At 30.9% G+C, this 16,110-nt stretch overlaps 1 protein-coding gene across 1 annotated transcript; it reads left to right on the top strand.

The window, feature by feature from the left end:
• Nucleotides 1-2,225: 2,225 nt before the first annotated feature.
• LOC123213264 (TIMELESS-interacting protein) lies at nucleotides 2,226-9,321 on the top strand. Its single transcript, XM_044632660.1, has 5 exons — nucleotides 2,226-2,575; nucleotides 3,481-3,603; nucleotides 5,364-5,463; nucleotides 7,608-7,732; nucleotides 8,944-9,321. The coding sequence occupies exons 1-5, from the start codon at nucleotides 2,297-2,299 to the stop codon at nucleotides 9,133-9,135; spliced, it is 819 nt and encodes a 272-aa protein (XP_044488595.1). The 5' UTR covers nucleotides 2,226-2,296; the 3' UTR covers nucleotides 9,136-9,321.
• The last annotated feature ends 6,789 nt before the right edge of the window (nucleotides 9,322-16,110 follow it).

The raw sequence follows: 16,110 nt of genomic DNA on the forward strand, positions 1-16,110 counted from the left end.
TTTGGGAATATTCAAAGAAAATCTATGGCTTATGGATGAGCGCTAAAAACCTTGACTTATTTTATGCTTAGAAATCTAGTTTCTCCTTGTAATACCTTTTTATGTTAAATTTGGAGAGAATGTGAGCTTTATATGTAACCCATTCAATACATCTCTTCTATTTGGATTAGGATATGTTAGTCCATTTGAAAGCTTTGGCAAAGGGGAAAACCAACAACGACCACCATTGATATAAGGTGAAAAGACTTGTTCCCGCCCAAAGTTTGGTGTAAATAAAAACTCACACTCATAAGGTTTTAAAAATTTAAACACTTATTTGTTATCTATCTTTTATTAAAAATTTTTATTAGAGTTAAAGGTAAAATCGTTATTTTATCACTAAACTCTAAAATGTTATATAATTTTTTTCTTTAATTTAAAAAATTAATAATTTCTTCTTAGGATTAAATTCTATCATTTTCCTTCAAAGGTTTGAAAAATTCATTTGGTCAATAACGACCGTTCTATCTCTCTTTCTCCCGACGATATCTCTTCCTTTTCGGTGATGTCTCTCCCAATGAAGTCATGAAGACAAAGACGATTCTCGGAAGAATATTTTAATTTGAATTTGTAATATAATTGTAATTTGTAATAATTTCAATTATTATTTCATTTACTTGTAATTTGAATTTATAATTTGCACCTTTTGTTTAGTAAAATTATATATACATACTTTTAAATATACAATTACGTATACAGATGATTTATCTTTATGTGATTCAATAATTATGAATTAAGAATAAATAAAAATTTATCACATGATGATCTACATACTTGATCCTATACTAAAAAATCTATATACATAACATTGGTCTTTTACTAATAATTTTTTCTAATACCAAATTATTCTTTTTAAATCATCTAATTTCAAATCAATGAGATATGTATTATTTAATTACAATTTGTATTAATTATACCTATTATTTATAATTATTTTTTAATATAAACTTATTATTTAAACATTTACAAATTACAACTAAAAATTAAATTAAATAATTTGTAAAATTAATATAATAAATAAATAAATGAAAAAATATTAAAGCAATGTGCACATTAATAATAAAGTTACAGTAATATTATATATATATATTATACATAATTATATATATAAATTATATATCATCATGTAATTAGATATTATTTTTTTTAATTTAAAATTATTCAATTATATAATGATACATTATTTATATATATAAATTATATATTAAAAATATTTACGTGTAATTTTATTTGCCCACGGATAGTTGAAATTGGTAAGGTTGAATATTTTATTTAGGCTTTTAGATAGAGGCCTAAAGACTATCCCACCCAAGGCTTTGTTTAATGACAATTTTTCATTTTTAAAGTTTCAAAAGACTCGATTCACTTTTGTTAGCAAATCTTGTTAAGTAAAAGTATAAAAGATTATTTTGCATAAATTTTTCTATTTTTATTTTTTTCTTATCTTTTTATTTCTATTCTCTAATTTATTTATTTTTTCTAATTTTCTATTTTAAAAGTTTTGGGGTGAATTGTAATTTTTGAAAATATTAAAAGTATTAAGAAAAATTCTTAGAGAGTTTAAAAATTTGAAAAAGTTTAGAGTTGAATTTAAAATTTTTAAAATTTTAATATGTCCCTCATTAATTTCAATTATGATAATTATACCTACAAATAATGGATTAAAACATAATATTTAAAGTTAACTTGAGTTTTAATATTTTTTAAAGTATAAGTGATAAATTTTTAAATTTGTAAGAGTATTCTATTAATTTAACATTTATATTAAATATTAATAATAATTTTAATAAAAAATAATAATTATTTTAACAAAAATCAAACAAAATTAACTAATAAAAATATATGACAAATAAAAATTTAACTTTTTAAAAAGTAAAGCATGGGAATTATTTGTTTCATCAAAATTTTTAATTAAAAAATTTGACCAGTAGCATGAGCTCGAGCTCAGGTAAGGCTGGCTCATTTTGGGTGAGTTCGAATCGAATTCAAACTCAAACTCAAACAGATTCGGTTCGAGTCCAGCCCTAGGTGGGACAAAGTCATTTGGCCTCTGGAAAAATCTTTGGTGGGAATTATTAATTATTTTTTTAATAAACACAACAATGGTTATTTAAATTAAAAACAAAAAAAAAAAAAACAAATCTGAGGCATAAAATGCAATTCCCGCTCATAATTCCCGCGAAAAGAGAAAAAAAAAAAATCTAAATAGATAGACTGATTTCAAGAGAGGGCGCCATAGAAAGGAATAGAGATAGTGATGGAGAACGCAAAAGCAGCGCCTACGGGTTGTTTCAAATGCGGACGACCAGGTCACTGGTCTCGTGACTGTCCTTCATCCTCCCAGTCCCTCCCATCAAATTCTAATGACACAAGCGCCGCTGTTAATCTTTCAAAATCGGTTACCCAGGAGAAGCCCAAGAAAGTTTCGAGGGCCAGGCCTAAACTTACCCCTGACCTTCTTCTTTCCGACGATGGCCTTGGTTTTGTCCTTCGCCACTTCCCTCGCGCCTTCAAATATCGGGGTCGTGGCCATGAGGTATTCACCATCTTAGGTCCCTTCTTTCCTTTCTTTTTTTTTTTTTAAATCAGATCTAATCATCTAGGGCTTTATTACTCATTTGTTCAAAATGAAAAAAAAAAAAATTCACTAATTATGGAATGCAATAAGCTAGTGATTTTTTTTTTCGAATCATGGATCATTTGAGTATTTCACTAGAATGCAAAAAAATATTATCTAGAAAAATCACCCGTAATTACACTTTAGAATTACGAAAGCATGCTTTTTAAGAATTACCTAAAATGGTCATCATCATTAGTTTGACGAGGAAGAACCGTTACTATTTAGCTTGGTGTGAGCTAGATGAACTTATTTTGTATTTGTTAGTGGGACACCAGGCAGTATGAGAAATTATTTCGATAGCGAAGGACAATGTTTATTTATTGATGAGAAAAATTCATGGTTGTGTGCAAAAATAGTAGGGCTGCAATGATTCGCCTCTCGTTTCCTATCTTGAAACCTCAACCAAGCCAATTACTTTATCTTGTATCCGCAGTTGCACTGCCCTTTTGTTTTATGTTATTTTATATTCTTCAATGCAAGTTCATATTATGGGTTATTTTCCTCTTCACAGTTTATTTTTTATCTTTTAAATTTATCTACTAAAGCTAATTGTTTTCTTTGATTATTGTGCCTTGTCATTTCTACCGTGCTAATATTTTTTCTGTATGAGGAATCAGGAGTTCTTATTTCTCCCTTATTTTTTGTTTCTTTTTTTACCCTATGAATCACTTAGTCCTATAATCCTTACAATCCGCCCTCTCTCTAATTTTGTTTCTTTTTTTGAATTATGATTTCTCATTTCTCTCAAATTTCTGTTTTTTTAAATCCTGTGAATCACTTAGTTCTATAATGCTTATAATTCTCCCTCTGTCTCTATGTAGGTTAGTGATTTGGGGAGCTTAATTGGCTTATACAGTGAGTGGCACTCTCATTTGCTGCCTTATTACTCGTTTGATCAGTTTATACAGAAGGTGGAACAAGTTGCTGCCTCAAAGCGTGTAAAGGTTTGCCATGTTTTTATATTTCAATTTTGTGGTTATATTAAATACTGCAAATATGATTGTCATGTATTTAAATCTCTTAAGTCAGTTGAAACTTCTTTCAAGTGTCTACTTTTCAATGCCTATCTATTGAAATCGATATCAATATGCTTTGTGATGTCTTCCAGTAACAGAAGATGCATATAATAAGTAAAACAAATAGGGATCTAGGGAAAATGACCACATGTTATTTCATTCCAAGTTAACCAGATAACCCATCTCTTTAATATTTTCTTTTCCAGTCCTTGACACAATGTATTCTTTTTGTCTCTGCTTTCGCTCATACTAATTTTCACTCGTATATCATCTTACGTTTTTGATTAAACACATTGAAACTGATAAGAATCTACAGAAGCTATCATCACAAGATCTATCAAAGTGTTCCTTTTTTTTTAAGACTCTGGACATACTTCTGTTTCATACAAAATGCACTGGATTAAAATCAGTTCATGGGATGTACTAGTAGAACAAAATTGTGTTTACTTAGAATTACACTGTGCGCCTTAGATTCAAAAATCTGTTGGTGAAAATGAAAATATAGAAATTTCTTGAATGGCTTATACATATTTTTTGTGTCTAGGAGAAATGCTCAAGAGTTACCTGCAAACTCTTGAGAAAATTCTCAAGACTCAGTAATTAATAAGGCCACCTGAAAACTGGTTTAAAAAAAAATACAACTAGCCCTTCACATTACCAGTTAGTTAATATAAACTAATAGACGCTCACCCGTCCCAGTCGGAACAAAGATATCTTTTGAATTGACAAAAAGCACAACAATTTCTCCTACCATAACAATCACACAGATAAAGTAACAATCTAATTTTATGTGTTTAATGCTTAATATATCAGTGGATTAAAAGCTATATAAGTTTCTGCTTGGTTGTCATATAACTTAACAGAGTGTCCTTTGATATCAACTCTTAAGTCCTTTTATAGGTTGTTTAGTCTTAGAAGCTCCTGGGCAATGTTGGGCATTTCAAGGTATTGACTCTGTACTGGATCTACCCACCACATTCTCCTTGAAGCAGCTAAATTGTCACCATGAAACATACAGTAGCCACTGATAGACCTGACTTGAGCTTTGTAACCTGCTCAATTAGCATTAGAATAACATACAATATCCGAAGAGTTACCCTCTTTTAAGAAAGTGTTTTCCCCAACCATTTTGTTTGATTTATCTCATAATTTTGCGCACAGCTTGATTGAAGCTAGTTACGATTCTGTTTATGCTAATTGCTTTGACTGTGAAAGTGATATTTGGTCTCATTAACAGTCAGATAATTAAGCTTTCTTACTGGACTTATTCTTATCTTCAAATTTGGGTCTGCAGATGTCTCAACAAGTTTACCCATCGGTGCTAACTTGTTTATTAACTGGTGTTTCTCTCATCATTATTATCTTTTCATTTCTTGAAACTTTCTGTTGCAGTTCTAGTACTTTCTTGCGTTAGTTCAAGTAATAATCAGCTATTCCTTTGTGATTTTACATCCGGAAGCATTATGTCCAGGAGGGAGAATTATAGACATCATTAAACCCTTATCATGTCAAATGTGTTGTACCATTTGAAATAACATTAATTTGTTGAATTGCAAAATGCTTCACAGATTGCTAACTTGAGCCCAATTAAAGAACATGTGATATTTTTAATGCATCATATGGTGGCTAACGTACATACCATGCCTATAAATCTATCATTTATTGACTTTCTTCACATTCCTGAGCAGATGTGTGTTAGAGATTTAAGGGAGCGAATTGCTGCTGGAGGGGATCCAACAAAGTTGCATGAATCTCCGGTTGATAATAATGGTCAAACTTTTGAACAAGGTATCTGAGCAGTTCTCATTTTTATTGTTAACATGACTCACTTTGATTGGTGTCTTTTTGCTTGCGGAATGTGGGCTGTGATTCTATTGTTTTAAGGGAATATTTAGGAATACGTGGAACAAAAGACAGATAGGTGTGGTTTTAAGTTAGGGAAAGTGGTTTTCTATTGTACAGGGAAGTTTCTGGATTCTACAGTCAGTCCCCCTAGAAGTGGAGCTTATTAAAGATCTTTCTGCTTGCACATTAATTGGACATAAAGAATGTCAAATATTCTGGCAATGAAATACTATGATCTCCTAGTATTTGTAACAGCACTAACAAGTAATTATGAAGTGGATAATATATACATATATATATAGAGAGAGAGAGAGAGAGAGCTGTCTTATGATAGAATTCTTCTGCTGTGAGTGTAGATAAATGTTGTTGAACTCAAACTGAAATTTGGTGGCCTCATATTTTACCTGTCCTGTTGAAATTCTAGTGTTTCAGTGGCCTGTCTATTCATGACCTATTTAATCTCTGCTTTATCCAGATTAATGCAGAAAAAGCATTGTGGCTGTGAGAGGGAACTATAAAAGAGAAAATAAAGGGGAGGGAAATAGATAAATGAGGTAGAAAAATTCTTTGGTTTCAGTAATTAATTTAATGAGTCTAGGTTAGGCTTATATTTGCTAAGAAGCACGGAAACGCATAGCAGTGTGCATTTCCACGAATCCGAAACGTTTCGGTTTCCGAAACGGCCCGAAACTGGTACGAAACGTTTTGGGGACGTTTCGGTAATTTTAGATAAAAGGGAAACGCGTTTCTTTAACAGAAAGAGTTTCCTATGCATACCAAGATTTTGAAAGTGTAACATAAATGGATTCTGAAAGGATTTTGAAAGTAAATAAAAAAAATAGTTTTTTGGGCATCTTCTCTTCTTTGCTGTCAATCTCCTTTGCCGTCAATCTGCTGGGCGTCTTCTTCTTCTGTTGGGCGTCTTCTTCTCTTCTTTACTGTCATGGGCGTCTTCTTCTTTTGCTGGGTGTCTCAATAAATTAATTTGTTCCAGCAAAAAAAAATGTAAATTTTGGCAGCATATATAATACTGGATATTAGCAGAGAAACTCACCAAGAAAGCATAAAAAAACTAATTATGGAACAATGTATGTTTTTCAAAGAGAATGAATGTTATAGGAATTGGTAAAAATGAAAGAATATAAAAAAACATCTTTGAAACAGAATTTTCTTTTTGCTTGTCCTCGAGATTATCGTTGGAAACATTCATTCTCTTTGAAAATAGGACAACATTCAATATATTTTGATAAAATATATTGATTTATATACATGTTTATTTTTCATTTTAAAAGATGAATATATAAGTATTGATTTAATTTATACATACATGTTTCAAGAACTTGAATTTGTAATTTATTTTTGGTATAAAATTATTTTGTTATATGTTATTTTAAATTGGTTGGAAAAAATCAATTGTTGTATTTTTTTAATTAAAATATAGGTTATTGTATTTTTTATAAAAATTTCATATTTATAAAAAAAAACCCTATATTTTTTATATTTACACGTTTTCCTACGTTTCCGTTTCCTACTTTTTTAAGAAAATACGTTTCCACGTTTTCGTTTCTGTGCTACCTAGTATATTTGTAATGGACAAAACTAAGTTAGAAATAAATTGAAACTCCATTAGGAATTTTTAAACTAACCTTACTAGTTCAACTCAGGAAAATAAATCCTAAGAAAACAGGAAATATTAATGTGGCACTTGCTAAGCTAACATCCAAACTTCATGTCTCAAGTAATGTGTCAGTTCATTTGGCATGGTCACTTTGCTTAACACATCATCTCAACATTATTGTAGTGTTGATAAATTAACTGTCACACCACATAAGATGCAGAGTTGGGATATTTTTTGTGTAAATGTAGTATTTTGTAAAATAAAATTCCTTAAAATTCTCTAGTTTGTTTTACATCAAGCTGTTGTGTCCATTTGAGAGCAATGTATGTTCTAGACGATAAATATTCTCTTGACATTTCCTGTTATGAAAGTAGTTTTTAAGGCAGTACAATAACCCAATGTGATAAAAGATTCGAGACTGGTATTTTCTTTTCTTTTAGATTGTTGTTGAATAGTTAATGTCTCTCAGCACCTGATGAGGCTGTGAGCGCTGACGGAGCATTTCATCACCATCAAGATCCATCTTCTAACACTGATGCTGCTGATGATATTCATAAAGACCTACTTGATGAGATTTACAAGAAAGCTACTGAAGTAAGTATCTCTTTCAAATAGATTTTTTTTTCAGGATTTCTTCTTTTACTCTAAAAAATGAAAATAATTCAAAATACAAATGCTATTGTTTTCCTAATTATGGATGACATTGATTGCTTGGAATTGAGTGTTCATGATTTTTAAGAGATTGTGATTAAATTAATGATGTCTCGTGTCTGAAAGGTAATTAGATGCTATCTACGGTAAGAAGTCTGTTTTATTTTTCATCTTTTTCAATCAAATTCCACATCAGCCAAGCAGGTGTAAATTTTGCTTCATTACTCTAATTTGTTTAGAGAGCATATCATATAAGAACTGATTTACTCTTGTTAAACTCATATTTCCCAAGTATCAGATCACTAATGCATCATTGTTTCTTTTTTGATAGTAGTGTTATTGGGTTGTCTATGAGCAATGCTTTAGATGCTCATTACAATTTATATAGTTAGACTTCTTTAATGTAATTTGGTTGGGAACAAGAGTATATAACTTCTATGTAACAGCTAAAAATTTAATTGCCATACTCAAACCCTAACGCAATAATAATAGTTTCTTTGCGACATGTTTTACAGTGTGATAAGCAAGATTGAATGATTTTGGATAGATTTTTTAATTCTAGCTCTATATATTTAGCACTAAGGTAAATGGTTTATCATCAAACTAAAGATATACTTTTATACGGCTGTTGAAGTTGGATTTCATTTTCTTATATTATTTGAGAAAATTTATTCCACATAGATTTTAATATACATGACTCTTTAGTAATTAGAAATTGCTTAAATCTCCATTTAGCTGCCTAAGATATTTTCAACATGTTGGCTTAATATAATAGGAAGAAATGATTCCTTATTTTGATTGCATAGCAATTGGTTAAAGGAGGCCTGTGGGTGTTTTCTTTTTTAATTTATTCTCGTTTGTTGAAAGTTTTCTTTTGTTTCATTCTTTATGTATTTTTCAACTTTCTGGTGGTTAGCTAACTTGTTGAGCAATCATTTGGTAATTTTAAATTCTGAAAAGCAGTTTTTCATCTCATGAAAATCTTGCAAATGTTAGTTTATCACTGCATTAAAATGTCTATATAAAGTCTTGTATGCTTAGTATTGCAATACATGCATTGGCTTATTAGAATTCCTCTTCATAGAACTCTTGTATATCATTTTATCAAATTTTTGACATAACTACACCAAGCATTTTTATGTATGGCCTTGCAGAGTAGGATGGTTGGTGAGGATGTTGTTAATGGTAGCTCTAGAAATGGATCAATAAGTGAAGTGGGGAATAATGGAGGTAGTGGCAGGGATGAAGTTGAGATCACAGAGGAACAGAAAGCTCGAATGGAAGCTAACAGGTTGAAGGCATTGCAGAGAGCCGCTGCTAAAGCTTGCCCATCGCAAGCATCTTGACCGTTTCTTTTTTCATATGCCAATATGTGAATGTGATCCATCTTTTTCTCCAGCTTTCTCCCTTGCTCACATTGAATTTTGTATGTATCTTGTGTTTAATCTCTTGTTTCACTATCAATGAAAACCTCAAACAGACAACATTAAAAGGACTTAATTTTTCACTCCTTTGAAGGAGCTTTGCTAGCAGGTTTATATTCTTCTCCAATGGGTATCCTTTGTGTTTATCACTGTGAGTGATAAATTTGATTCAATATTTAGTGATTAAAGAAGAGGTATTAGAAAGAATAGGAAACTAAATAAAATGGGCAAATAAGTTGGTTCCTACATAAAATTAGGCAACGCATTTTGCATTATGCCTATTTAAGCATATTAAATAGTCTTTCCCGACTCTGCCTTTAATGTAAAAAGTAGCCCAAAAGTCAAGTGCCAACAAAACAACACAAACACAAACGTGGTTCATACGATAGAAATTAAAATGCAAAACACTCACAAACAAAGCAATCGATGACAAAATTCACTCTGATCTTGTAAAGTGTACATGTGGCAAGCACGACACTCTGAAATGGAATCAAAGGTAAGCTTCAAAAGTTTCTTGATTATTTTCTTGTCTAGTCAAATGTTTATCGAAATGTTTTTTTATTTTTGGTTAAATGATAGTGTTAGATAGATGTTAAATCCTTAGGTCTGTAGTGGTTTGAAGTAGGAATAGATGAAATGGGGCCAGTGGTGGCAATGTAGGTGACAGTTAGGGATTTTTGTGTTAAACCTTAAATCAGTTGAATTAACATTAGTTTGGTTAGTTTTTTGGATGGAAAATCTTGGAAATGGTATTGTGATGATTTATTTAGCATATTTTGTCGTTTAACACTTGTGATTTGTTTGGAAATGAACAAAACAGTCATCGTCGATGGAAAGGAAACTGCATGCAAGCACCTAAAAATAGTCTTTGACACATGCACATGCAAACATGCCAAAATCACTGTTCACAAAATGAGGTTTTATGTTTTTTGCATGCATTTTTATATTTTAATTAATGAATTAATAATCCAAAGTTCATTTTGGCAAAAATTTCCCATTAATACAGTACCATGATGCTCATAATTTCAGGGCTACGGTCAACGTCCATAGCCACAAGGACATGGTAAAGCACATTAGGGCAAAGCCAAATCGTGCCCAGAAAGAAATGTTTAGGCAAACATTCTTTGGACATTATTTGGATCTTAAAGTACATGGCTATAGTGCGACCCTTATGCACTCAATACTTTTTCGGCAAGTGAACAAAAGGGAGTCGAGAGAGGATTTTTGGTTTAGGCTTAATAGGGTGGATTGTAGATTCAACCCTGTTGAATTCGCATTGGTGACGAGGTTGAGGGTTTTTTTAGGGAGGCAAATATTGTGATTATGTAATGACAATAAAGGTAGCACTGTTTAGAGGGAGATACTTCTTAGGCACCAAACATGTGTCATATTGCGATCTAGACTGAGCATTTGTCTCAATCATAGGGGCAATTGTGATGAGGATGTTGTAAAATTAGTTATGTTGTATTTTCTCTCTTATGGATTGTTGGGAGCAGATAATCAAAAAGTGATATCTGATCATATTTTTCTTCTATTTGATGATTGGGATGTGTTTAATAAGTTTTCAAAGGAGACAATGGTTTAGACGATTACCGAGTCCACGAGTTGAGGGATGGACAAGAGCTATGAGGATTTTTTAGAGAAATTTCCTTTGTACAATGAGGACATCGAAGTGCAAAATTATGCATTAACGAGATGCATAATAGCATTTCAAGTAACCTTATTATGTGTTAATAGGATATATCGCTTTTATATTTTACAAATATGTGCAACAACTTTATTAATCAAACACCTTTTTTCTCAGATGCAATTGTGGATATATGAAACTTTTAGCAAAGTAGAGGATTGCCCAACACCCAAGGTCGGAGCACATTGACACCATCTTTGGAGCTTCTTTGGTACATTATGACAATTATTTGTTATTGTCCTTAAAAACCATGAATTTTGTTATAACTTAGAAATTGTCATGTTTGGCAGGATGTTATCACTCCTATTTTGATTCTGTCAATGGAGAAGAGGAAATCATTATGGTATAGAGACATCTTAGAATACATGAGTTACACAAATGAACTTGATCAATAACATAGCCCTATTCCATCTTGTGCGGTAATCCATTCTACTTACTTTTACACAGTCCATACACATACATCTAGTCTGCACCCTCAACCGACAGGTCACCCTTTAGTGTACACATTGCTCATTATGGTCTCCTATACCAACCATTAAAGCACCTAACCCTGTTGCATGGTCCATAAATATGTCCATATGGTCTACTTGAACCAACATATGGGCAACCCCTTATGTTGCAACGATAAAACCCACACCAGGTTCACCTTATCATAATGATATTGCTCGACCTAAAGATCTATTGCAAAAGTTCATGGATACAGTTGAACGGTGTTTTGGGGAGTTTGAAGAGTGTTTCACATCACTTGGAGCTAAAGTTGCCGAGCAACAGTGCATGTATTATGCCTCCTACTTCAACTAGAATAGTTGGATGATAGCCAATATTATATGCCTTTGATTCCTATAAGACATTGGCATATCTCCCAAAGCTGACCTTATTTAAGGTCGCACCATAATGTCTTTATGCACACAAGAATACCCAATTAATTACAAATATTAGTAAAGACACACGTATTAAGTAAATAGTACTAGGTTTATATGAACATACAAGAGTCAAGTTGTCCAAAATTTCTTCCATTTGTGGAGTATCGTAGGCATTTCTCGATAGTCTTTGTAAAAGTTGCCTCTACCCCTCTATAAGAGGAAATGTGTTTGCTCGTTAATCATTACTTAAACCAAATGAAGGCAACAAATTTAGAATATGTTCCAAAGCAAAAATCTGCAAAAAAAAAAAAAAAAAAAAAACCAAGAAAGGAAAAGTTAAACAACAACCAAATATCATTTGGAAACCAATTGCACAATAAACCATATCCCAAAGATAAAAAAGAAATAAAAACTAAAAATTACTTACCATAAAAGCAATTGTACAAACACTAATGCTAACATGTTTTTTATTGTACTCCTACAATCTATGGTGGATTTCCACCAAACATGCTTCTCCCTAAGCATATTCTCTTATTTCTTGTATCTCCTTTAGAAAAACACCATATAAACCTTTCATAGAATCTATAAAAGTGTTCAAAAAAACTATACAATCTAAAAGAAATAATATGGTTGTCATAACCCTAGTTTCCAAAAGATACGTTTGATCCAAAGCAATAATTTTTAGAGCACCCAATTTAAAATCCCTACGTTTGAAATGCAAGTTTGGTATCCTAAAAAGAAAAAAAATCTCTCATAACTTTTAGTTGCACATGTTTTGACTTGTACGAGGGGTGACCAACAATTGGCAAACCCAAAATGTATAAGATATATATCAAACCTATATACAACTTAACCCTTTTATTTACACTTAGTCTAAAACAACAAGATCTTCTTTTATACTAATCAGCCGAAGCAAAAAATAAGTCATGACAATTATAGGAATGCTTTGACACCCTCAACAAGTTTTCAAATCTACTTCCATGTAAAACATAGATCACATTATTATCTACTAAGAAGATTTCTAAGAGTCTCATGTGTTCATAAATTTTCACCATTTTTCACTACACCAAGACTAGAACAAAAAATAATTTGACATAAAAAAAATCCTTAAGACCGCATACATAAGAAGTTAGGAATTTGATAAAATATAGAATAAAGATATACAAAAATACACAAACATATATATGGTTTGTTCGAATCAAAGTGGGCTACATTAAGAGTTAATGTAACTCCTTTTTAGTAATTTTGGGGATAATAGGAAAACCACTTATAAGTTTAAGGGTATTTTGGGGATAATAGAGCAACCATTTAAAGAGCACATTTAAGTCAATTCAAAGGTGAATATTAGTCTGCCCCAAAACACCACCAAGCTAATCCTTGCGGTGTTAAATGTTTGAAAAAAAGTAGTTTACCCTCTGTGAGATGAATTCGTTGGCAAACCATGGGGATCGAATCACGTATTGTATTGTGTATTGAAAACATAATTTTTCATATTAAATATTATATTGTATCGTACGATACTCTTTTTAAAAATAAAATAGTAAAAAAAATTTAAAATTAAATTAAAGTTTTTTTCTTATAGTTTTCATTCTGTTTTCCATTCAATTTAATTTAATATTTCTAATGTTTTTAAAACATAAATGAAAGATTAAAACCATCTTTTCAAATTGTTACTAGCTTAGTCAAGAATGAACATAGAGTATAGATTACAAATTATAACTAAATTTCATCATGCAAAATAAGTAATGCAATGTGCCTTTATTTCCTATATGGCATAGTGGAAACCAATGTCATATGTCTTTGATTGCTTGCCTTGAGGTTTTATTGCATTGGTTCATAGATACAATTGAATAGTGTTTTAGGGAGTTCGGTGAGTGTTTCGCATCACTTGAAGCTAAAGTTATTGAGCAACAGTGCATGTATTATGCCATTTACTTCAACCCGAAATAGTTAGACGATTGCTAAAGTCATATTCCTTTTATTCTTATAAGACATTGGCATATCTCCCAAAGCCAAACTTGTATAAGGGCACCATATGTCTTCCTGTACACAAAAATACCTAATTCAATAGAAATATTGCCAAAGGCACAAGATGCACTAAACAAAGAGAACTAGGTTTATATGAATAAACAAAAGTAAGGTTATCAAAAATTTTTATGATTTTTTTCCATCTATGGAGTACCATAAACTTTTCTTAACAACCTTTGTAAAAGTTGCCCCCATCCATCTAACAGAGGGAAGGTGTTTGGTCATTGATCATTGTTTAAATCAAACAAAGGTAACAACTTTGGAATATGCTCCAACGCAAAAATCTGCACAAAAAAAAAAAAAAAAAACCAAGAAAAGAAGAGTTAATATCTTCCAAATATCATGTGGAAACCAATTGCACAATAACCTATATCACAAAGATAAAAAAGAAATAAATGCTAAAAATCACTTACCATTAAAATAGTCATACAACCATCAATGCCAACATGATTTTTATTGTCCTCTAACAATCTATGGTAGATTTCCACCAAACATGCGTCTCCCCAAGCGTATTCTATTATTTCTTAAATCTCTTCTAGAAAAACACCGTATAAACTTTTCATAGAATCTATACAAGAGTTTGAAAAAATTGTACAACTTGAAAGAAATAATACTGTTGTCATATCCTTGGTTTCTAAAGGATATGTTTGATCCAAAGCAAAAGTTTTTAAAGCACCCAATTTAAAACCCCTACTTTTGGAATGTAGGTTTGGGATCCTGGAAAAAAATCTTTTATAAAATTTAGTTGCATGTGTTTTGACCCATACAAGAGGCTGGCCAACAATTGAAAAACTGAAAATGTATAAGATATCTATCAAATCTATATATAACTTAACCCTATTATTTACACCTATTATAAAATAAAAAGATCTTCTTTCATACCAATCAACCAAAGCAAAAACAAAGTCATGACAATTATAGGAATGCTTTGACACCCTCAACAAGTTTTCAAATCCACTTCCATATGGAGAATTGATCACATCATCATCCATTGGGAAGTTTGTTAATAGTTTCGTGTGCTCATAAAATTTCACCAATTTTCACTACACCAAGACAGAGAATAGAAAATAATTAGGCATAAAAAAAAATCCTGAAGACTACTAAAATAAAAAGCTAGGAATTTGATAAAATATAGAATAAATGTATACAAACATACATACGGTTTGTTATAGTCAAAGTGGGCTACATTAGGAGTTAATGAAACCCCTTCTTTGTAATTTTTCACAAAATTTTCAATTACAATTAATATTATCAATTAATTCGATGGTTCCTTTTTTTTTTTATACCATTGTATTTGATGAATCAAATACATTATTATTGTATACTCTTTCATATATATGATGCAACACAATCCTTGCTTTTAAGTTTCTAATCCCTTACCTTTTTTTTTTAAATCGAAATATAGAAATACTAAAAAATTGACTCTTGATAGTAATATATGTTGTTTGTATTTGTAAATCTTATATATGGCTTGAAGGAGAAAAGTTCATTAAAATTTAATATTTAAATTAATTTGTACTAAGCTTCAACATACAACCTAGAAAAAAAACATAAAACATAAAAGGGAGAAAATTTGGAAATACTTGAAATTGTGAGATTAACAAAAAGATGACGGGTAGTTCAGCTTGACGGACATAAATAAATGTTTCTATCTATGCACAATCACAAATATACAAGATAGAAACCAAAATATTTATGACTGCGAAATATAAACACTAACCTTCCACTATTGCTAGATGATTTGTTGCAAATATACCACTAGAACATATTTGTATGTTGTCTTCTAAGTGAATTGATTTTTACAGAATATGGTGTATGTATATTTTTCTTTTTTAAAATCATTCACCCAAGGACCTTGAAGATGACTTAATATACATCCTACCATAAAGATGTAAACTGAAGAATGTGAAGGGGAATGAGTTATGGACCACTCAACCATTAATTGTTTTAAGTAGTTACCAAAATGACAAGGCAATTACCAAAATGAAGGGAAATTGACATTCTCACACTTGGTCCGTAATCCAAAATTCACATATTGAAGTAAAGAAATAAAATACATGAATCACGGTTATAAGTCCTCTAAGAATGAGTATAATCTTTCATGTATCACGATACATCTATTTCTTTATAACTTAATGAGGAAACTTTATGTTTATTCTAGGTCCAAAATTAATTGTTATTCTCAACAAAATTGTGCACATGAAAATGAGAAAACAAATCAACTGAATATTGAATAAAAGTTTTATTATTCATAAAATGTATATACATCAATCATACGATGGAACCAACCTTATCATAATTACAACATGAGACTAACTC

Source organism: Mangifera indica, chromosome 4, assembly GCF_011075055.1.
Source record: "Mangifera indica cultivar Alphonso chromosome 4, CATAS_Mindica_2.1, whole genome shotgun sequence".
NCBI classification, from domain to species: Eukaryota; Viridiplantae; Streptophyta; class Magnoliopsida; order Sapindales; family Anacardiaceae; genus Mangifera; species Mangifera indica.

Bases quoted from the DNA above. Each gene is read 5' to 3' on its own strand.
- LOC123213264 (XM_044632660.1), top strand. From the start codon at position 2,297: ATGGAGAACGCAAAAGCAGCGCCTACGGGTTGTTTCAAATGCGGACGA. The intron at 3,604-5,363 runs GTTTGCCATGTT...ATTCCTGAGCAG, and splicing joins CTGCCTCAAAGCGTGTAAAG to ATGTGTGTTAGAGATTTAAG. The intron at 7,733-8,943 runs GTAAGTATCTCT...ATGGCCTTGCAG, and splicing joins TTTACAAGAAAGCTACTGAA to AGTAGGATGGTTGGTGAGGA.